The 20,692-nt window shown below is 40.4% G+C and overlaps 1 protein-coding gene across 2 annotated transcripts; it reads left to right on the top strand.

The window, feature by feature from the left end:
* The first annotated feature begins 273 nt into the window (after window positions 1-273).
* On the top strand, window positions 274-6,355 carry LOC148122591 (C-type lectin domain family 2 member E-like). 2 transcript variants are annotated; one of them, XM_087904145.1, is made up of 5 exons: window positions 375-441; window positions 2,551-2,761; window positions 4,067-4,251; window positions 4,792-4,898; window positions 5,853-6,355. In XM_087904145.1, exons 2-5 carry the CDS (start codon window positions 2,653-2,655, stop codon window positions 6,061-6,063), a joined length of 612 nt encoding a protein of 203 aa, XP_087760271.1. In that variant the 5' UTR covers window positions 375-441; window positions 2,551-2,652; the 3' UTR covers window positions 6,064-6,355. The 2 variants fall into 2 exon arrangements, with proteins under 2 accessions (XP_087760270.1, XP_087760271.1); XM_087904144.1 differs by lacking the exon at window positions 2,551-2,761 and having other exon boundaries at window positions 274-441.
* The last annotated feature ends 14,337 nt before the right edge of the window (window positions 6,356-20,692 follow it).

The following is a 20,692-nucleotide window of genomic DNA, read 5'->3' as shown; positions in this document are numbered from 1 at the left end:
CGCATATTATAGAACAGGTGTTCATCTATACTGGAGAAGGAGACAGGGCCTGAGTCAGTCTTGGACTTGGGCTTTCCTGTGTCCTGTGAGCCATCTCCATTTTCATCCCCTGTAGTTGGGGGCAGCCATCACAGCCCCCATCACAGCTTTCATTGCAGTTGGAACTTCAGCTCTATTTAAGTGGCATAAAAAGTTCAGAAAGTCAGTGTTCAAGTTGACAAATACCTGGATAACAGGAGTGATGTGGGAGAATTGTCTGCATTCTCTCAATCATATTTTAATAAAACGCTGATTGGCCAGGCATGCAGTATAGGCGGGAAAGCCAGACAGGAAGAGGGGTGGAGCAAAGAGACTGGGAGTATTCTGGGAAGCAGGAAGCTCCCTCAACATTCCTGCCCAGACCACCGAAGAGGCAGCATGTAACTTGCCAGGCTGAGAAAGGTACTGAGCCATGTGGCTAATGTAGATAAGGATAATGGGGTAATATAAGTTATAAGAGCTAATAAGTAGCCTGACTGAATGGGCCAATCAGTTTATAATCTTATGGAGTCCTGTGTGTGATTTTCTTTGTGGCTTGCCAGCTGTGGGGTACTGGGCGGGACAGAAAACCCAACAAGCTGGCCCTCATGTTACACAGGAGCCTTAAAAGTCTTAGCCTTTAAGACACCATTTCAAAGTTTAAATAAAGACACAGGATGTGCTAAGGGGGGTGTGGTGGGGCTGTAAAAATCTGAGGGGTAAGAAATCTTCTTACGGGAATTTTCTGTTCGTGTTTCTTTATTTCTCTCTTCATCTCATCATTTCTCATTGTTCCTACTTGTTCCTAAATACTGACCAAATGTCTGCTAATAAAGATAATTGTAGGAAGGTAGATCTCTGCACTTACCTTGAAAGAATAACAAGGCCTGGCAGTGGGAAACAGATAAGAAGTAGGGAATTAATTCCCAAATATGTAACAGAAAGGGAAGTCACCTACAGCAAAAAAATCTGCAGCAAAAGACAACCACTTATTCACAAAGCATTAACACCAAAAAGCCCTGACTTTTGGTTTAGCCTTCACTAGATCCCTTGGATCTGATAAATCACTCATGAAAAGATGGTTGAGCAATTACTGCATAATGTTGCAGCTTGTAGCACCTGAACTATCTAAATAATTCTGCTTTCCATCAGGAAGCCCAGGTAGATTTCTTAACCAGGGTTGTTTTTCAGAACTGAAGAGGATTGAAACCCTTCTTGATGAGACAAGCAGATCTCTGTAAGGCACTGGGAGAAACTTGTTACTTCATATTCCAGTCTGATAATTTGAGAAAGTTTAGCCATGATCAGAAATAATATTCAGGAAAGTTAAAAGGGCAGAGACATCAAGAATCTAAGAACTAGTACCAATCGATGTTGTCTTTGTCTACTTAAGGCCATAGCTGGGCAATTAATCCTTTTGCCTCCAAGTCTCACTACAGGACCCTGCTGGCTCTACTTTTTACCTATCTCTGTAAAACAGAATAAATTATATTGAAACATTGTGATAAGGAGACAAAAACAACCCTCTGCACCCTGGTGAATTCATGATTTGATGAATGCCCAAATATTCAGGAGATCTTTGAGGAATGTATGAGGTTCCCAGAACTTAGCAGGTCACGAAGCCTTAGCTCAACTGACACCATGATGGAAGTACCTTTCAGGTCTTAGAACACAACATGTAGGCAGCAATGCCTGCCAAAATGAGAATGTAAAATCCATCAACGTAAATAGTTCTGAGAAAGTCTCTAAATGCATTACTCTTGGTTTTTAACTTTGTAGTTTGCTTCTGGCCACCTTTTCTTGCTAAAGCTAAGTGGGGTGTGTCAACCCAGTAGGTGAGATTTTTTTGTTTTGTTTTGGTTTGTCTCTATTCCTGAGGAAAACTTATTGCTGTACCAGAGCCCTGAACACGCTGTTTAGTCGCTGGATGGCCAATAAAGATTTTTTGTTTGTTTGAACCCATGTGTGAGTGTTCTTATCTGGTGGATACCTTACAATACTTGGAAAGTAGATTATAAGAAATAATCCAACTCAGTGCTAATAACCATAAGATTGAAATAAACAAAAATTCATTCAAAGTATCAATGCAACAGAGTGGTTCCTTGAGAAAATCAGTTTAAGATTAATAATACCTTATCCAAATTAACCAAAAGACCCAGAGATCTCAAATAATATAATTGGAAACTAATGGGGAATATAATAAGACAGTGTAGAAACCCAGACTAATAAGGGCATACTTTCAAAACCTGTAATACACCAAATTAGAAAACCTAAATGAAATGTATAAACTTGTTGATGCAAATCAAAACCACTTTGAGATACCATCTTACACCTGTCAGAATAGCTAAAGTCAAAAACACCAAGGTTGTTCCCTGCTCTTTCAATAATCTCTTTAATTGAAACTTTAACTCTGATTTACCTGGGATATTTCCCATTCCTTAATTATTTTTTTATATCTCCCCAATATGCCCCCGCCAGCTTAAGGGATGACCAGGTCCACTAACCTTTCTTTCTGATATCTCAATATCTCAGTAGAGACCTCCAGATGCCATGCCAGCGCGGGCTGGAACCAAGAATCTCTGAAGGGGACTGACAGCTGGGGCAGAAGGAGAGGCCACTGATAATGACACTGGGATGTGTCTCTACTGCATATACTGGCTTCATGTGATCTTATTCTCTTTGGATGTAAACCTTGATCGACCAAGAAGCAGCAGGGAGGGCCTTGGACTTTCCACAGGGCAGGGTACATGGCACTCCCTTAGGGTGGAGGGGTAGGGTGAGGGTCTGTGGAGGGAGAAAGAGGGGACTGAGAGGAGGGGACTGAGAAGGGACTGTAACCTGACCCCAGCAGAGATCAAGGATCACCATGCACTCAAAATTCCTTTCCCATCTCCAGGAGCAGAGGGAATTTATTATGTTTTCTTTGCAGATAAGCACCTCAAATGGGGGCAGGGATATCGCAACCTGGGGCTGCTGTTCCACACCCTGCCATAGCTGGAGTAATGATTCATGATATTGTTTTAGAAAATCAACTTTAACCATGTCAATGAATAATATACAAGTCTAAACATGGACAAACACTTGCCTACAAGACTTAGTATGTGTAATCTAAACTGTCACATGGCTCTACATAACAGTCTCCCTCAGGGCCTGTTGCATTTGTTCCTTTCATTAAAGCCTCATAGTAGTGTGTCTAAGAACAGGGAACAGCTACAACAAATTGTCCTCCACTAAAAATAAGTGTGTGATCATCATTTCTAGTATTTGATATTTCTTATCAAATTATTTATTTGGTAGGAAAAAGTGTAGGACCAAAGTAGTCCCTCTGAATGTGGTTGACAGTTGCATGGGGGGGGGGCAGACTGAGGGGCCACCGGCAGTGGTGATGGGATTTATCCCTACTGCATGTACTGGCTTTTTGGAAACGGATTCTCTTTGGATGTATACCTTTCTTGGCTTAGATATAGTAGGGAGGACCTTGGACCTTCCTCAAAGCAATGTGCCTTACCATCTCTGAGGATTGGAAGGGGATAGGAGGTTATTTGGAGGGAATGGGAGGAAGAGAGGGAGTGGGAACTTGGATTCATATTTTTTTAATCTAATAAATTTTTCTCAAAAAGCAGGATGTGAATCAGGATTATAGGAAAGGAACCTGTAGGATTCTAGCAATCTGGAAGAGTCCTAATGAAGTAATGACTATGATTTTGTTCAGAGTATGGTGTCTTTAGTCCCTGCTCTTTGGAGGCACAGCCAGGAGGATTATTACAAAATGCACACAAGTGTATTCCACAGAATGAGATCTAACCCAAGCAGGGGGACATAGACAAATTCTGTTCCCAAAATGAAAATACAAAGAAGAGAAGCATTTCCTTAGAGTACCACATGAAAGTTCTTGATGGGAGACCACTATGCTAGGAGGAGTCTCTTAGCAATCAGTAATGGGGGGTACAGTGAAAACACACCTCACAATGAAGATTGAATGGTTAGCCAAAGAGACAAGACATGGAAAATTTGTTTATGATATATAATTGCACTGTGTATATTTTAGTGAGAAAGGAAAAACCAGCCATTGCGAGCCCTGAAACTGGATATGCCACTTGCCCAAGAGACTGGATTGGATTTGGAAGTAAATGTTTTTATTTTTCTGAACACACAAGTAACTGGACATCCAGCCAGACCTCCTGCATGGAGCTGGGGGCTCATCTAACTCACTTTGACAGTCTGGAGGAGCTGGTAAGAAAGGATCGGGAGTTTGTTTGTTGTTTGCTCTTGTGGAATATGTATTTCCTTGAAATAGAGAGCTTAAAGCTGAAACTTGAGGAAGGTTCCCACCCTAGGCATTGGGGAGCATGGGGTACATGTTATCATGTGAAATTTGTGATGGTAACATATCTGGTTGTAGCCCTGAGACATTCTCATCTGTAGTGTTAATTGTCAACATGCAAGGCCAAACATATATTTGAGAATCAGGGTGGTCATTCAAGTATTTGTCCTAGTTGGGAGGTGTTGCAAACTTAAGGTGACAACTGTTAATAACTGTACATACAGACTTAACAAGGGACTTTCTCAGCCACAGGAGGAGGGGTGGTTGTCAGTGTACTATGTGTTATGACAGGGAAATGTATCCACTGTGAGCTCAGGGTTATTTAGGTTTCAAAGTTGATGGCCCTCAGTTCAAACCTGATGCCATCTGGAGAGGAGGATGTAGGACAGACACTCAAGGTTCATATGAAACTGAGAGACACATGTATTTGCTTTCTGTGTTTTTGACAGAAATTCCTGAATAAGTTCAAGGGGGATTCTGCCGCCTGGATCGGCCTGCACAGAGAGTCATCAGAGCACCCTTGGATGTGGACAGACAACACTGAATATAATAACTTGTATGTGTTCAGAATGCTTTTCCTCTTACTGTGTTCATGTGTTGTGATTGTGTGACTTGTGGTTGTGAAAGGTGAAAGGCTGAGTCATGTGAAGAGAATGGAACTGGTAAAGGAGAAACCCTTGGGCTGGAGGTGTTCCTTGGTGTTGGTTGTGTGTTAATGCAACAGCCAGTTCCCAGTAATTCTACATCCCGACAAATTTACATCTGTTAGAGTCACCTAGTGTTGTTTCACTCCAAATCTTTAGCCTGATGATGGCATCTGGGGTAGATGCTGTCTGTTCTCAGCACTTGGAAATCTCTCCTTGCTGCTCACTGCCCTTGTGTGATGCAGACAGAGCTGCTAATGGCCACTAAGGGCTCTGAAACCCCAGGAATCCACTGCAGAACTGCTGGACAGGACTTGTCAGACAGCTGTGTGCACAGCTGCACCTATCACTGAAGCAGAGATTCCAGGGGCATTGGGAACCTTCTCTAATGTCTCATCATCAAAGAGCACCCAGGACAGCACTTGGATATGAGCATAGCCATTTTGAACAGACCCATTTCACTGGAACACTGAATGTCCATTATTAAAGACTTTTAGTAATTTACTAAGTGCATTTTCTATCCCTTTCATACATGTGAGAGATTCTTCAAGATAGTATTGAAAACTACCCTTGGGATGCTACATATGGCTGAATGAAGTTCATGTGAACATGGCAGAGAGCAGCAGTCAAACGCTTTGTACACACAGTGCAGGGTCCAACATGGATGAGTGACAAAGGTCTGGTCACCAAATGGAACCCTGAGAATGGAAAAGTCACTGGGTGTAACATTAGTGCTGGTGATTCCTCATGGCCTCTGCCTTTCTGTGATTCGTGCTATAAACAAGCAGTGGACACGAGTGAGATATCATTGCTGGGGGGAGTGCAGTGGCCGACTCTGCAGAAATTTTGTTTGTTTTTTGTTTTAGGGTTCCCACCCGAGGAAACGGAGAATATGCCTACCTGAGTGACAGTGGGATCAGCAGTAGCAGGAACTACATACGAAGGAGGTGGATTTGTAGCAAACGCAACAACTCTGCTTTACAGTGTCCAGAAGTCTCTGTAGAGAGTGTGTCAAAGTCATCACAAGTGGTCTGTAGCATGTCATCTACAGCTACAGCTTCATTTTTTAACCTATGAAATTATCAAAATCAATTTATAATCTGTGGTTACATCAGTGATAAAAGCTATCACAGAGGACTAAACTTGCAGGTACTTGGAAGAACATGGGTGATTCTAAATTAAATAAGTGTTTCGTATGTGTTTGCACTCAAATCATAAATTTGAATTACAATCACATCAATCAGTAAAATTACATTTCTCTGTGTTCTGTTTAAAGTTCATTTTGTGCCCCTTTTCTTTCAATCCATTTTATTTCAGATAAACAGTGTGGTACTATTTCTAAATAAATAAATACTTTGTCCTGTGAAAATTACTTTGTGTTTAGTAATTTTAATTATTTTTTAGTACATTTTAACTCAGTGAATGATCACTGACCCAAATCTTCATGACCAAATTAATTAATTAAAGCATGCTTTTTTAATTTGTGTACATGAACTGTGTCCCCGTGTGGTGTGTTTTTTAGAGGTCAGCATGGGAGGTAAGGGAGACAAGATTTTTATAACCCTCAGGATTGGGAGTTTCCAAATAATGGACTTGACAAGTGAAATAGGTGGGGTTACAGGAGCAGAACATAAATTACACAAGAGTCCAACACAGGCTCCTGAAAGAAAGACATGGCTGCAAAGGGGGGAATATCTAGGTCGTCATTACCAACATGGAGTCAAAAGGTGGTAATAGGTGGTCTTGTAACCTTTTAAAACAAAGATAGGGTTACAAGATGGTTATAAACAACGTTTGGTGACAAAGTCATGATTGCCGTTCCTGGAACAGACAGTACAGAACCATTTTTTAGTTAAGGGTACAGGTGGGCATTGCCCAATCCATGAAAACAGAGGTTTAATCATAAATAGAAATTAACCTATTTTGTCTTTACTATAAGACGGCATTTAAGCCTAAGATGGAGGCAGGCTGGTTCTTCCTACACTTCATCCCATGTCTCAATTCTCCCTCCTGTCTGTGATTCCATTTCTCTGTGAGACAAAGGGCTTCGTGTGCTTCCGGAATGACCATTCTACACCGATGGGTGAAGTTAACCAGTCACCTGACAAGTGGGATCCAGTTATAAGTGGGCTTACTGGGAACAGCCGAGGATTGAGAACAGAAATTCTTTTTTAAATTTTTAAAAAGTTTTATTCCTTTTTTCATTACATAAAAAATAACAATCCAAATTCTCACTCCTTCACCTCCTCTCAGTCCCCTCTTTCTCCCTCCACAGACCCTCACCCTACCCCTCCACCCTAAGGGAGTGCCATGTACCCTGTCCTGTGGAAAGTCCAAGGCCCTCCCTGCTGCTTCTTGGTCGATCAAGGTTTACATCCAAAGAGAATAAGATCACATGAAGCCAGTATATGCAGTAGAGACACATCCCAGTGTCATTATCAGTGGCCTCTCCTTCTGCCCCAGCTGTCAGTCCCCTTCAGAGGGGCTTGGTTGTTCCCATGCTCCTTCACTCCCAGTCCAGTTGGAGTTGGTGAGCTACCATTAGCTCAAGCAAACTGTCTCAGTGGATGACCCCTTCATGGTCTTGACTTCCTTGCTCATATTCTCACTCCCTCCACTCTTCAACTGTCTTGGGAGTTTAGTCCAGTGCTCCAATGTGGGTCATTGCCTCTGTTCCTCATCTTTTGTTGGACGAAGGTTCTATGGTGATACTTAAGATAATCATCAGTCCGACTATAGGCTAAGGTCAGTTCAGACACCCTCTCCTCTATTGCTTAGGGTTTCAGCTGCGTTCATCCCTGTGGGCATTTTTCTAGAGCAAGATTTCTTGCTAACTCCATAATGGCTCCCTCAATCAAGATATCTCTTTCCTTGTTCTCATATCTGTCCTTCCTCCATCTCGACCTTCCCATTCCCTCAAGTTCTCCTCCATCCCCTTCCCCCCATTCCCCACGCCTCTGCTCCCACATTTTTTTTCTGATTCCAATTTCCAGGTTGGGTCTATATATGTTTTTCTTTGGGTTCACCTTATTACTTAGTGAGAACAGAAATTCTTACTCTTTTGTTTTAATTTCTGTCTTCCTGTAGCTGAGAGGTCAGTGCTGCAGAGACCGCCAAGTCTTCTGTGTGCCTGCTGAAGTTAGAGTCATCAGACTCTGCAGGAGGGATGACTAGGTATGCATTTAATGCAATCTGAATCAAACTGAAAGGTCAAGAGGAGCTTCACACAGGAATCACAGAGTGGCTGAAACTCATGAAAGTTAGTTAGGTTATCATAGTGGCTCTCTTTCTGCAGTAGAGGAGATGCTTGGGGGCCTCTCTTATATTTATAACTCTTTTGGAGTATGTCATGCTTAAGTATAACCAAGAAAGAGAAATGGGCAGCGAATTAATTATGAGGCCCGAGTCATAAGACAGAACAGAATTCTGGGGGGACAAGACAGTGTAGCAGATGCCATGATTACCCTTCCCGAGACAGATGTTGGCTAGAATCATGCTGGTAAGCCTCATGGCAGCTTACTGGTGGGTTAGTCAAGATGTTAGAATTAGCCAATAAGAGATTAGAGATAATGGACCAGGCAGAGTTTAAATGAATACAATGTGTGTGTTGTTATTTTGGGATATAAGCTAGTCTGGCAGCCAGGAGCCAGGCGGGATGAATAGCAGGTTCGCTTCTCACTACAACAGAGTGGCTGCCCAATGCGTTCTACTGACTCCACATAAAACCTGAGAGGGCTTAAAAAGGAGAGAGAGAGAGAAAGAGAGAGAGAGAGAGAGAGAGAGAGAGAGAGAGAGAGAGAGAGAGAGAGAGAGATTTTAACACAGCTTTTTGCTGTTGGTGGGTGGCATGCCACAGAGAGAATTCCCCCCCCTCCAAAAAAAAAGCCATGTCATTTTAAAACAAGGCTTCCTGGGCCCTGCTGCTGGTGCAAACTCCCAGCTATGAAACATTTGTGGGCCCACTCAGGGTCGGAAATAAAGTAGCTGAGACCATGCCCATGGCTCGGCTCTTCCTGCCTGGTTAGGCAGTGGGATCAGGTCTACTAGAAAGTGATGGTTTTGAAATGCCAGTTTCTGGGCTATGCTGCCATTGCAATCTCTGTCTGGCTCCTGTGGGAGACAGAGCTTTTGAATGGATCATTTGGAGTAAAGTGCTACAATTTGTTTGATGACAACTAGACTTGCTATGTACCTAAAAGAAGGACATTGCATACTGCAGCTCAGAGGCACAAGCAGCTCCACCATACTAGCAGTGTAATGCGCATAGCTCAGAGGTACGAGCAGCTCCGCCATGTTGGACTGGGCATGGTAAGCCCACAGTACCTGTTTTTGACCTAGGAATGTCCCAGCTTAGATTCTAAAGTGCTTATTGATTTAAAAGCACAAAGCAAAAATGTTCCTGGACAGCAAAGAGTTACAGACAATGCAATAAGACAGATTCAGACATAAAAGACCTCTAAATGTGTCATACTGTTAGATAGACATACGTAGGCTTGAGAGAGAGAAGAAAAAGAATATAGAGAATTAAGTTAATGATTTTTTTTTAAAAAAGGGTAAAGTCTTTAAAGAGACAGAGTACAGATAGTTATAGATTAAAAGAAATGAACGAAAGTAAGCCACGTAAAAATGGAAAATTAACAGAGAGTTTGGATTCTGTATACTATTGTATTTTCTTTGAATTTTTTGACTGTAAAGGAGCTAAGTACAGAGGAACATCTCATTGTGTGGTCTGCTAAGCTAATCCAACATGTGTATTATAAAGCTATCTTGACTTCAGAATTTGGATCTAAGGATATGATGCTTTGGAAAAGAGGTTCTTTGAAGGCGTAAGTCACAGACAATCCCACACCAGTTTGGAATTATGATTAATAGAATGGTTATTTATTCAAAAGGGAAAAAACTTACAGATTACCGTCCCAGACAACAACCCCTCCACGCGAACAGGAAAGGAGACTAGGAGCTGGAAGCCGGAAGCCAAAGAGGGAGTGGAGGACAGCTGCTGCTTTTTTAAAGAGAGAGAGACCACGCCCCAATGGGCTGGTAACTCAGCGGCGATTGGCTGAAGGAGCGGAAGGAGCTCCTGCAGCATCTCCCCCTTTTGTTTAAGTAAGAGAGTTCTAAACCTACTACGAAATTATATACAATAAGTACAAATCTACGAGATTATATACAATAAATACAAATATCCTATTCTAACTAGCTTAAGTCTTGTATAACAAATAACTTGGCCAAGTCATGAAAGGAAAGTAACTACATTTATATAATCTTCAATCCCATCTAAGATCTGAGAAGGGAAATAATGTTAACTGAGTAATTAGGAAGTGCAATCAAACAACTTCCAGAACTTGTAACAAATCACAGAGACAATTGGCTACCTGGGTAAACACCCAAAGTCACGTTTGCAGCGTTGAAGCAACCAACTTTGGCTAAGGCCTGACGTAACTGACATACCATTTTCAAAGGCAAGGAACTTTTCAAAACTATCTTACCCTGTCTTGGCAGGATATGACAGTCCTGTTTTATCCATTTACAGACACTCTGTAACTCTGTCAGTAGTTGAGGTATGGGCATTTCTTTACCCAAAAGCCAGTTCTGCCAAGAAGAAAGGCTCCAGGTGGAGTGTCTTTGGTGCTCAACATTCTCTCGGGAATAGATCAGTGTTGCCAGGAGCGATTGTGTCTCCCTACCACAGAACTCTGAATTAGATTAAAGGCCATTTTCTATAGCTCTTTGAAGAGGTTGAAGATTATCTATCTATACTGAATATAATCTCTATGTATCTAAAGAAGTGATTAGTCTAATTATAAGTGACAAACTTAGATGACTATTGATCTATATAATTCTCAATATCTATCTAACTTAAAGACTGAGATAATAACAACTGTGCAATAAATGAGGACAATGTGACCTCCAAATATAAACAATATGCAAGTATACATTGCAATATGGTAAATATATATATATATCAATACATAAACAATATATAAGTATCTTAATCAGAGGTAGAAGTGTGCAATGCAGTATGGTAATTATACATATATCAATACAATATATATATCTATCAATACATAAAAATGTTTTAAACAGAGGTAGAAGCATGCATGCATAAACTAGTCAACATAATTTAACTTTGTATCAATATATAAGAATTGATATCAATATGTTTGTCTAAAAACAATAACTCACAAGTACAAATCTATTATCCCATAATCCAATTATCCCTCTTTTTTTTTCTTTAAAGATTCCTGTGCTTATAAAATTCCTCCCCCAACCCTCAACCGTATACTAATTATAACCAACCCCTAAATGATGTCCCTAAACCCAAGGACAAACTTTACTGGGAGAGGGGATGCCGTTCTCTAGAATTATTTCCAGCTGTCATGGGGGTGACGTTCTTTCTGGGGGATCCTGTGAAAGTAAAATGATGGTTAAATTTCAAAAACAATATCTTTTAAAATTGCAAATAGTCTCTGAGTATTTTGTGGAGGTCTGGCCAGAATGTTGTACAAGATGTGCACCATTTCAGCACGTTGGAACCATCTTGTGCAGCGGGTACCCAAAACAGGTCTTGTAGTAGCGCTATCAGTATCATGACGTCATATCAACTGGGTGGAGTTGTTGTTATGGGGCCCCATCTTCTTCCTGGAAACTTCAAATGTCACTGCAGGAAAAACTCATTGTTCATTGTGGAACACTTAAACATTAATCATATAGACATATACAGACATACATATATTCAATGAAAGACATGATAAATATATTTAATGAAAGGTATGATAGATATGAAGAAAAGTAAAGATGTTTTCTAAACTCATATTTCTTTCTGTCCCATATCATGGCTCTTGACATGAGACAGAAACTCCAGAAACTCTGGGTTTTTCTTTTAACAACAGGCTTGGAATTAGAGAGGGACTGAGCCAGAGTCCAACTCTAAAACCAGCTCTATAAATTTAGAAATATGATTAAGTATATTTTACTTACAGAACCTATTCAGTTTTCTTGATAGTCCTTATTGGGCCGTTATTGTCCATCTGTCAGTATTCAAATATTCAGGGTCCCTTGAATTTTTTAAGATGAGTGTTTTCCTGTGGAGATAAGAACAGAATCCTGCCCTCATTCTATATGTTTTTCTTACCACCTGTATGAATAACATCATTGTAGATGAGCTGTCATTTCTCCTTTCCAAGAGGTTTCTCCTCTTCAAATCAAACTTTTATTAATTTTGATGGTATCCACAATTTTTCTTCTCCTGTGGAAACAAGAGCAAAACCCCTTCCCCAATGTAGCACATCTCCTGGCTTCCATTGACAGGTCAGCACGTCTTTGAAATAAACAGGTTGGTTGAGTTCAGAAGTTTTTTCCATTATCCAATGCCTCTCTGCTGCTGTTGTTCCTTTCTCATTAGCATTAAGAAAATTCAAGGTTAATAAAGCATTATGCAATCTATTTCTGGGGGTATCTTCCGTCCCTTTCTGTTTGTTTAGCATATTCTTTATAGTACGGTTTGATCTTTCTATAACTGCCTGACCTGTAGGATTATTTGGTATACCTGTAATGTGCTTTATATTATAATAAGCAAAGAAGCGTTTCATTTTCTTAGATACATATGCTGTACCATTGTCTGTCTTTATTTGTGCAGGTATACCCATGATGGCCATAACTTCCAATAAATGTGTGATTACTGAATCAGCCTTTTCTGAGCTCAGGGCAGTTGCCCATTGAAAACCTGATTACATGTCTATGGTGTGGTGTACATATTTTAATTTACCAAATTCCATGAAGTGGAACACATCAATCTGCCAGATTTCATTCCTTTGAGTACCCTTTGTGTTACTCTTTGCAGGCAACGGTGATTGATTATAGAAAGAACAAGTAGGACATCCCTTTATAATGTCCTTAGCTTGTTGCCATGTAATGGAAAACTCTTTCTTTAAGCCTTTACTATTGACATGATGTTTTTTATGAAATTCTGAGGCCTGCAACACGCTTCCAATCAATAATTGATCAATTTCAGCGTTACCTTGTGCTAGAGGGCCAGGCAGACCGGTATGGGACCAGATGTGTGTTATGTACAATGGACAAAGCCTATTCCTAATTATGTCCTGTACCTGGATAAACAATGAAGTCAACTCTGTGTTATCTGGTATGAATTCAGCGGTTTCAATATGCAAGATAACTCTTTCTGCATATTGGGAATCTGTAACTATATTAAGAGGTTCTTTAAAATCCCTTAGCACCATAAGAATGGCATATAATTCTGCCTTCTGGACAGAATTATAAGAGCTTTGTTCCACCTTACTCAATTCTTCCGATTTATAACCTGCTTTCCCTGATTTATTTGCATCGGTATAAAATGTCCGGGCTCCAGTTATTGGAGCATCATGTACAATTCTAGGAAGAATCCAAGAAGTTCTCTTTATGAGGTTAAGTCTATCACTTTTGGGATAGTTGTGTTAATTTCTCCCAAAAAATTAGCACAAGCTCTTTGCTATGGTTCATTATCTTCCCATAACTTTCTTATTTCCTCAGTAGTAAAAGGCACTATAATTTCTGCTGGGTCTATACCTGCTAGTTGACGAAGTCTCAGTTTACCTTTTATAATTAATTCAGAGACCTTTTCTACATAAGTTTTTAATTTTTTACTTGGTTTATGAGGTATAAATATCCACTCTAAAATAATATCTTCCCTCTGCATTAAAATTCCTGTAGGAGAAATTCTGGAAAGCAGTATGACTAGGATGGAACTAAGATTCGGGTTCACCCTATCCACATGTGCCTCCTGTAATTTTTCCTCAATCATTGTCAGTTCCTTTTCTGCTTCAACTGTCAATTTTCTGGGACTATTCAAATCTTTATCACCATCTAAGGTTTTTTTTAAATGAACTATTAGATCAGGTGTTATCCCAACAGCTGGTCGTAGACTGGAAATGTCTCCTAACAAGCTTTGGAAGTCATAAGGAGTTCGTAATCGGTCTCTCCTAATTTGTGCCTTTTGCGTTCAAATTTTCTCTAACCCTATTCTGTAACCTAGGTAATTAATAGAACCTCCTCTTTGAATCTTTTCAGGGGCAATTTGTAATCCCCACCTAGGCAAGACTTTCTTTACTTCTTCAAACATACTTTCCAAAGTATGTTTATTTGAATCAGATAATAAAATGTCATCCATGTAATGATAAATTATGGACTTGGGAAATTGCTTACAAATTATTTCCAATGGCGTATTAATAAAATATTGGCACAATGTGGGACTATTGAGCGTCCCCTGTGGGAGGACAGTCCATTGATATCTCCTAGTAGACTGAGAATTATTATAAGTAGGCACTGTGAAGGCAAATTTTTCTCTATCCTTTTCTTGCAAAGGGATAGTGAAAAAACAATCTTTAAAATCAATAACTATAAGAGGCCATCCTCTTGGTAATAGAGAAGGCAAAGGAATTCCAGATTGTAGCAGACCCATACGTTGAATTACCTTGTTAACAGCTCTTAGATCTGTCACCATTCTCCATTTACCAGATTTCTTTTTTACAACAAACACAGGAGAATTCCAAGGGCTGGTTGATTCTTCAATATGGTTAGCATCTAGTTGCTCTTGTACCAGCTGTTCCAAAGCCTGTAATTTATCTTCAGCTAGAGGCCACTGCTTGATCCATATTGGCTTCTCAGTTAGCCATTTTAAAGGTAGGGCCGTTGGTACCTCTAAAGGTTTGCTATTGGCTGTATGTTCTTGGACAGCCTGAATGACTGGTGACCTTTTCCCATAATACCTCATTATATCCTTCCCAGAATTGTGAGTTCCTGGAACTACAGGAATGTTAATCTGGGTATTCTATTGCTGTAGCAGGTCACGGCCCCATAAATTTATTGCAATATTTGCTATATATGGCCTTAGTCTTCCCATTTGCCCTTCAGGCCCTATGCATTCCACCCATCTTGTGCTTTGTTTTACACGAGATAGGGTTCCAATTCCCAGGAACTGAACTACCTCTTGAAGAGGCCAATTCGGATGCCAAGATTCTGGATACTTACATCTGCATCTGTGTCTAATAAGCCTTCAATAAAAATGCCATTTATACAGACTCTTAGCTTTGGTCTTTGATCGTTAATATACGTTTGCCAAAATATACGTTTACTCTGTCCTACTAAATTTTTTGACTCATTCTCCACATGTAATTCATCATTTAGACCAGTATTACCTTTTACAACAGACATTAGAGTTTTTAATTTTCTTGGTGAGACACATTTTCCACTGTAACTGGGAATGACTGGGCCACTTTTGGCTTGGGGACCTGCGAGAGGCCCCTCAAGGAGTTTCCCGATGGTATCGGGTTGCCTTGTCTGTCTGTTGTTGACCTGCATTTGTTGGACCAATGTCGGCCTTTACCGCATCTCCTACATATACCTGAAGGCCGAGGTCTCCTACTTTTGACATTCCCAGAGGAGATATTATTCCTAGAATTTCTTTGCCTGCAATCCCTTTTCAGATGTCCTAATTTACCACAATTAAAACACCTGGTAGTTTGATGTCTCCTCATAGCTTTGGAAATTGCTTCTCCTACCCAGGATTCATCATTATAGCTAAACGTCTCAACATTCATTGTATGCTGTATCCATTCTTCCATTGGTGCTGATCTAGATCTTAAAGGCCCAATTATCTTTTTACATTCAGTATTTGCATTTTCAAAAGCTAGAGATTCAAGAAGTATTCGTCTAGCTTCTGGGTCTGTTACCCCTATGTCCAGAGCCTTAATTGATCTTTGCACAAAGTCAGTAAAGGGTTCTCTCTGTCCCTGCCTAACCCTGGTATATGATTCGACCCTTTTTGCTGGATCTTGTATTTTATTCAAAGCATTCAAGGCTGCTTTGTGATATAAGGACAGCACTTCTTCATCATAAAGAGCTTGGACCTGTGGATCAGCATATGCTCCTACACCAAGAATTTGATCTTGGGAAACCTCCACACCTTTTGCTCTTCCTTGCTGTTCTATATGTTTGGATTCTTCTCTGAAATAAATTCCAAACATCAAGGAAGTTCCATCATCTAAAACTGCAGACACTAGCTGAGAGAAATCATGGGGAGTAGCTCTGACATTAGAAGCCCAAGTCCTTATCATTTCCTTAACAAATGCAGAGTGCAAGCCATAATTAACGACAGCTTGCTTAATTTCTTTTAAATCATTCATTGCTATTGGTGTCCATCTAGCTTCTTTAACTCCCTTTGAGCCTTTAGAAGTTGACCCTTTGTCAGAATAAATTACAGGGTATGTTGTTAGAACCCTGGGTAAGCCAGTTCTAACAGCTGGAGGTGGCATTGCATCCTGTCCTTGTGCCTTCTTACTCTGTTCACCAGCTCCAATAAGTTCTTCAATCATTTCTAATCTTTTTATCATTGTCTCCCTTAAATCCTGAATCTCCTGACCTACCCGTGTTTCTAGGAATTTCACTAAGGTATCAGTTTTTTGGTTCCCATTCTGGAGGTACATTCTATCTGTTACCTTATCAAAACTTTGTGGCAACGTCTAAATGTCAAATTCAACAGCCTGAACCCTTTCAGGTAACTTCCTAGTACCCTTGGATATGGAGTCAATTTTGTCTATCATAGTATCCACTTGTTCAGATAACCCCTGATTTTCAATAATTTTAATCCTTTCAACTAGTTGTTCATTATTAGTCCGTAAAAATCGTATCTTCCTTACTGATAAAATACTGAAAAGAAAACTGAAACCTAGTAACAAGTAAATTAATGTATCCCCATAGTCACATAAGCCTTGCATGACATAATCCATTGCATTAATAAAGAAAACAGTAAAATTGGCATTGGAAACAAAAACTTCCATATTTCCTCTTGTCTAGTAGGCGGCGCTGTTGCCAAGTTGCGACTAGAACCACTGCAAAGGTGACGGAAACAGGGTCCTGTTTCAGTGTCTGCCTTAGTATTTGTTAAAAACCAGGAAATATAAGTTGCTCAAGAAAGAAAATGTAATTAAATCAATTCCATACACAGAACCAGAAACCCAGAACCCAGGAGTAGAAAAGAGCAACCCGGAAGCCGCGTATACCTCCACATGACCGAGTCGTTCTGATTCACACCACTAAAGCACCGCACTTACAAGAGAAATTTAAAAACAACTCAGAAAAGAGCAAACCAGCCAGACAGAGACTGTCCTGAGCCTGTGGAGCTTGGGAGGCATGGGGTTTAATTGAACTGCTGGCTCCACACACAGGGCACAGGCCGCAGCTGAGGGAGGGCTCGTGACTAGCCAAGCTGGCAGCAAGCAGTTGAGTGGGGGGGATGGGGGGTTCTACAACCAAACGTGGGGTGCCAGATGAAGGCGTAAGTCACAGACAATCTCACACCAGTTTGGAATTATGATTAATAGAATGGTTATTTATTCAAAGGGGAAAAAACTTACAGATTACCGTCCCAGACAACAGCCCCTCCATGCGAACAGGAAAGGAGACTAGGAGCTGGAAGCTGGAAGCCAAAGAGGGAGTGGAGGACAGCTGCTGCTTTTTTAAAGAGAGAGAGACCACGCCCCAATGGGCTGGTAACTCAGCGGCGATTGGCTGAAGGAGCGGAAGGAGCTCCCGCAGCAGTTCTTCTATTGTGTTCACAGAGGATGAGACCTTATGGATTGCTTCTATCCTAATAAGTTATGATAGACCACGCCCTCCTGAAAGGTTGCTGTGAACACCCTCAAAAAATTACTTCACTCAACGGCCAACTGAGATGAACCTAGCACACAGGTTATACAATGAAAGACCTAAATAACAGTGCCCCCATACAGCACAAAGCAGTTTGGAGAGAAATAACTGCTCCTATATTCCAAAATATTGTTTATAAATATCATTTTACATTTAAAGGTGAAGATGATATAGATGTGAATAATTTGCATTGAAATAAATCTTGGCTTATTGATATAAATTTAAGGTCAATCTTGTTATATGTATATGTCTTTCTGATATTGATTAAGGTATCAGGAAATATAGGTTGCTAATGGATAATCATCTATAATAGTCAAGCTTGTAGTCATGTTAGTTAGATTTTCTAGATATATAGAGATATAATTCAGTTAAATAGGCATTCTTCATATCTTTCAAAGACTACAGAATATGGCATTTAATTTTTTAGGTAACTTAGGGTTTTTCTTGACAATGAGACACATCTGCTCCTGGCAGCACCAATCAAGAGGAAGATGGGCATCAAAGAGGCTCCTTATGGAACTGGTTAGCTATTTGGGCAAGAAACTGCTCTTGCCTGGACTGTTGCATAAACTGGACATAAAGAACCCACAGAGAGAGGACTGGTAAACTTGCCTAAAGGTGAGATGGTCTTTAAAGGTTTCTGTTTCATAAAATAATTTGTAAGACATTCTGCAGGTCACAGAAAAAAGCGACTGAACTTTCTTTGAATTTTCCTGCTTCATGGAAATGTCTGCTGGATGCTATGGGCCTGAAGGCCGAAGATGGATGGCCCAACGGTACAGAAAAACTTTGGGTGACTGTACAGGCAGCGAGATGTCTCTGTTATTTCTAGAGTTTTGGAAGTTGTTTACTTCTTGTTTACTTAGGTAGTATTATGTCCTTCTGGAATCTTTGATGGAGTTGAAGAATGAATAGTTATAGTTTTTCTGTTATGATAAAAGATAAAATAGATATAAATATTGTGACTGTAATTCTTGCTTGATAACTGTTTTGTTATATGTAATTTTACTATGTTAAAGTTGAAGCCTTTCTTTTTTGTTTAAACAGAAAAAGGGGAAATTATGTAGGAGGGTCTTCTTTTTATGTGTTGTTTTCATTGGTTGAATAAAGATACTGCCTTAGCCTTTGGATGGGTCAGCCCTCAGGTAGGCGAGGAAGAAAGATCAGAATTCTGGGAGGAAGAAGGCAGTGTGGCAGACGCCATGATTCCCCTTCCTGAGAGGGACAGTGGCTAGGCTCATGTCAGTAAGCCATGACCTCATGGTGGCATACAGATTATTAGAAATGGGTTAGTCAAGATGTGAGAGTTAGACAATATGAGATTAGAGATAATGGGCCAGGAAGTGTTTAAATGAATACAATTTGTGTGTTGTTATTTCAGGATATAAGCTAGTTGGATGGCTGGGAGCCGGGCAAGATGAAAAGCAGGCCCAGGCCTCATTACAACAGTTTTTATTTGATCAGTGAATAAAGTAAGGACATGACCATTTCCAAAGAGGTTTGAGGGCAAGGTTTTATTGTAGATATGAGGAAGAGCAGCCAGAGACATCTGGAAGAGTCCACAGTGGGGAGAGGAAGGAGTAGACTAAACCTGGCCAGCAGATTCAACTTGGCCTTGAAAGAATAAAGAGCAGAGGAGAGTGAGAGAGGAGGACCAAGAGAGGGAGATAAAAGAGAGAGCAAGGACAAAATGGCAGGGCTATGTAGGAATGAGAGGCTGGGAAAGGGAAGCCAATGAGCTGGAGTTTAGAGTAGGGGCCAGGGAGAGAGGAGCTGAGAGGAGTCACAGGTCCTGAGTGAGCCTGGAGGCCAGCGTGCATTGTGGGATGGTAGTAGCATGGAAGTCAGTTATTTGTCTTGAGTTTTTTCTGGACCTGAGAGTTGGTTTATTTATGTTAGGGTTTTTGTTGATTTTTGATTTGTTTTTAGTGTGTGCGTGTTCATGTGCGTGCATTTGTTGGTACGTATGTGTGTGTGTGTGTGTGTGTGTGTGTGTGTGTGTGTTTAGCTTTCTAGTCCACTCTGTCTGGTAATTTGCACTCCGGTGAGTTAAGAAAGTTGTTGTAGACCAGGCTCCTTATGTCCCAGAACAAAGGAAACTCTAACAGCACAGCTCTCTAGTGCACAGCTAAGGAAGTTCCCTGTGGGCTGGGGCCTGGGGTTTTTATATCCAGTGTGGTTCAAAAGGAAGGAGGGGAGGAGAGGTGTAGTGGAGGTTGAAACCCACTCCAGCAAGTTCTCTGCAATTTCTGGTTTGTGTTAAATTATGGAAAGGAAGGATCTTGTGGTATTTCTGCTTCAGTCTACAGAAAGGAAACTGTCTTCTGGATTTTGAAAACGGTATGTTTCACTATTTTATTTTATTACTTTATTCCCACTGTCCTTACTTTAATTTTTCTTTGCTCACTTGCTTGTTTTAGTAAAGAATATTGAGTATCCTGGGAAACAGCGCTCATACAATACAAAAGGCATGTTCATGAGGAACATAGATGTTTTCAGATAAGCCAAATATTCTGTAACTGAAGCCATTTTCTTATTTTCCACTTGCCACAACTCAGAGTTCTGTGAGAGAAGATAGCACAGATAAAATTTATCTGTCTGGTGTGTATATACATTAGATTTTCCTATATAAACACTTTGAATTTATTTTTTTAAAAGATAGTAAGAACAACAAACGAAAAAAGCTCCATATGCGGGTAAAGAAACAAATAACTTTCAGGAGTGAAATAGCCAAACAGGTCCTTACCGGGGACATTGAAAGTAAAAGTGGCACATTTCCTGATTAAAGATGAGAGACGGTGTGAAAATTCTAATGCACTGAATACAGAGAATGTCTTTGTTTAATGTACAGCTGGAAGGAAGGAAGGAGGGCTGAGAATTCTCTGTGGAGTGACCTCTAAGGTACACTGACTATGATGTCACCAGACAGAAACACTGGGAAGTCTCAGAGTTCATAACACTTGTTAACTAGTTAATTGGAGGCCACTATTGGCTTCTTTTATTA

Source organism: Myodes glareolus, chromosome 3, assembly GCF_982192425.1.
Source record: "Myodes glareolus chromosome 3, mMyoGla1.1, whole genome shotgun sequence".
Lineage (NCBI taxonomy): Eukaryota > Metazoa > Chordata > Mammalia > Rodentia > Cricetidae > Myodes > Myodes glareolus.
The sequence above is the reverse complement of the archived record's forward strand: the minus strand, read 5'-3'. Positions and strand labels throughout refer to the sequence as shown.

What these genes read in the sequence shown, in the direction of transcription:
- LOC148122591 (XM_087904144.1), top strand. Translation starts at nt 303, where the DNA reads ATGCAGTATAGGCGGGAAAGCCAGACAGGAAGAGGGGTGGAGCAAAGA. An exon ending in AACTTGCCAGGCTGAGAAAG is followed by an intron (nt 442 to 4,066) that starts GTACTGAGCCAT and finishes TGTATATTTTAG; the next exon opens with TGAGAAAGGAAAAACCAGCC. An exon ending in TTGACAGTCTGGAGGAGCTG is followed by an intron (nt 4,252 to 4,791) that starts GTAAGAAAGGAT and finishes TGTTTTTGACAG; the next exon opens with AAATTCCTGAATAAGTTCAA.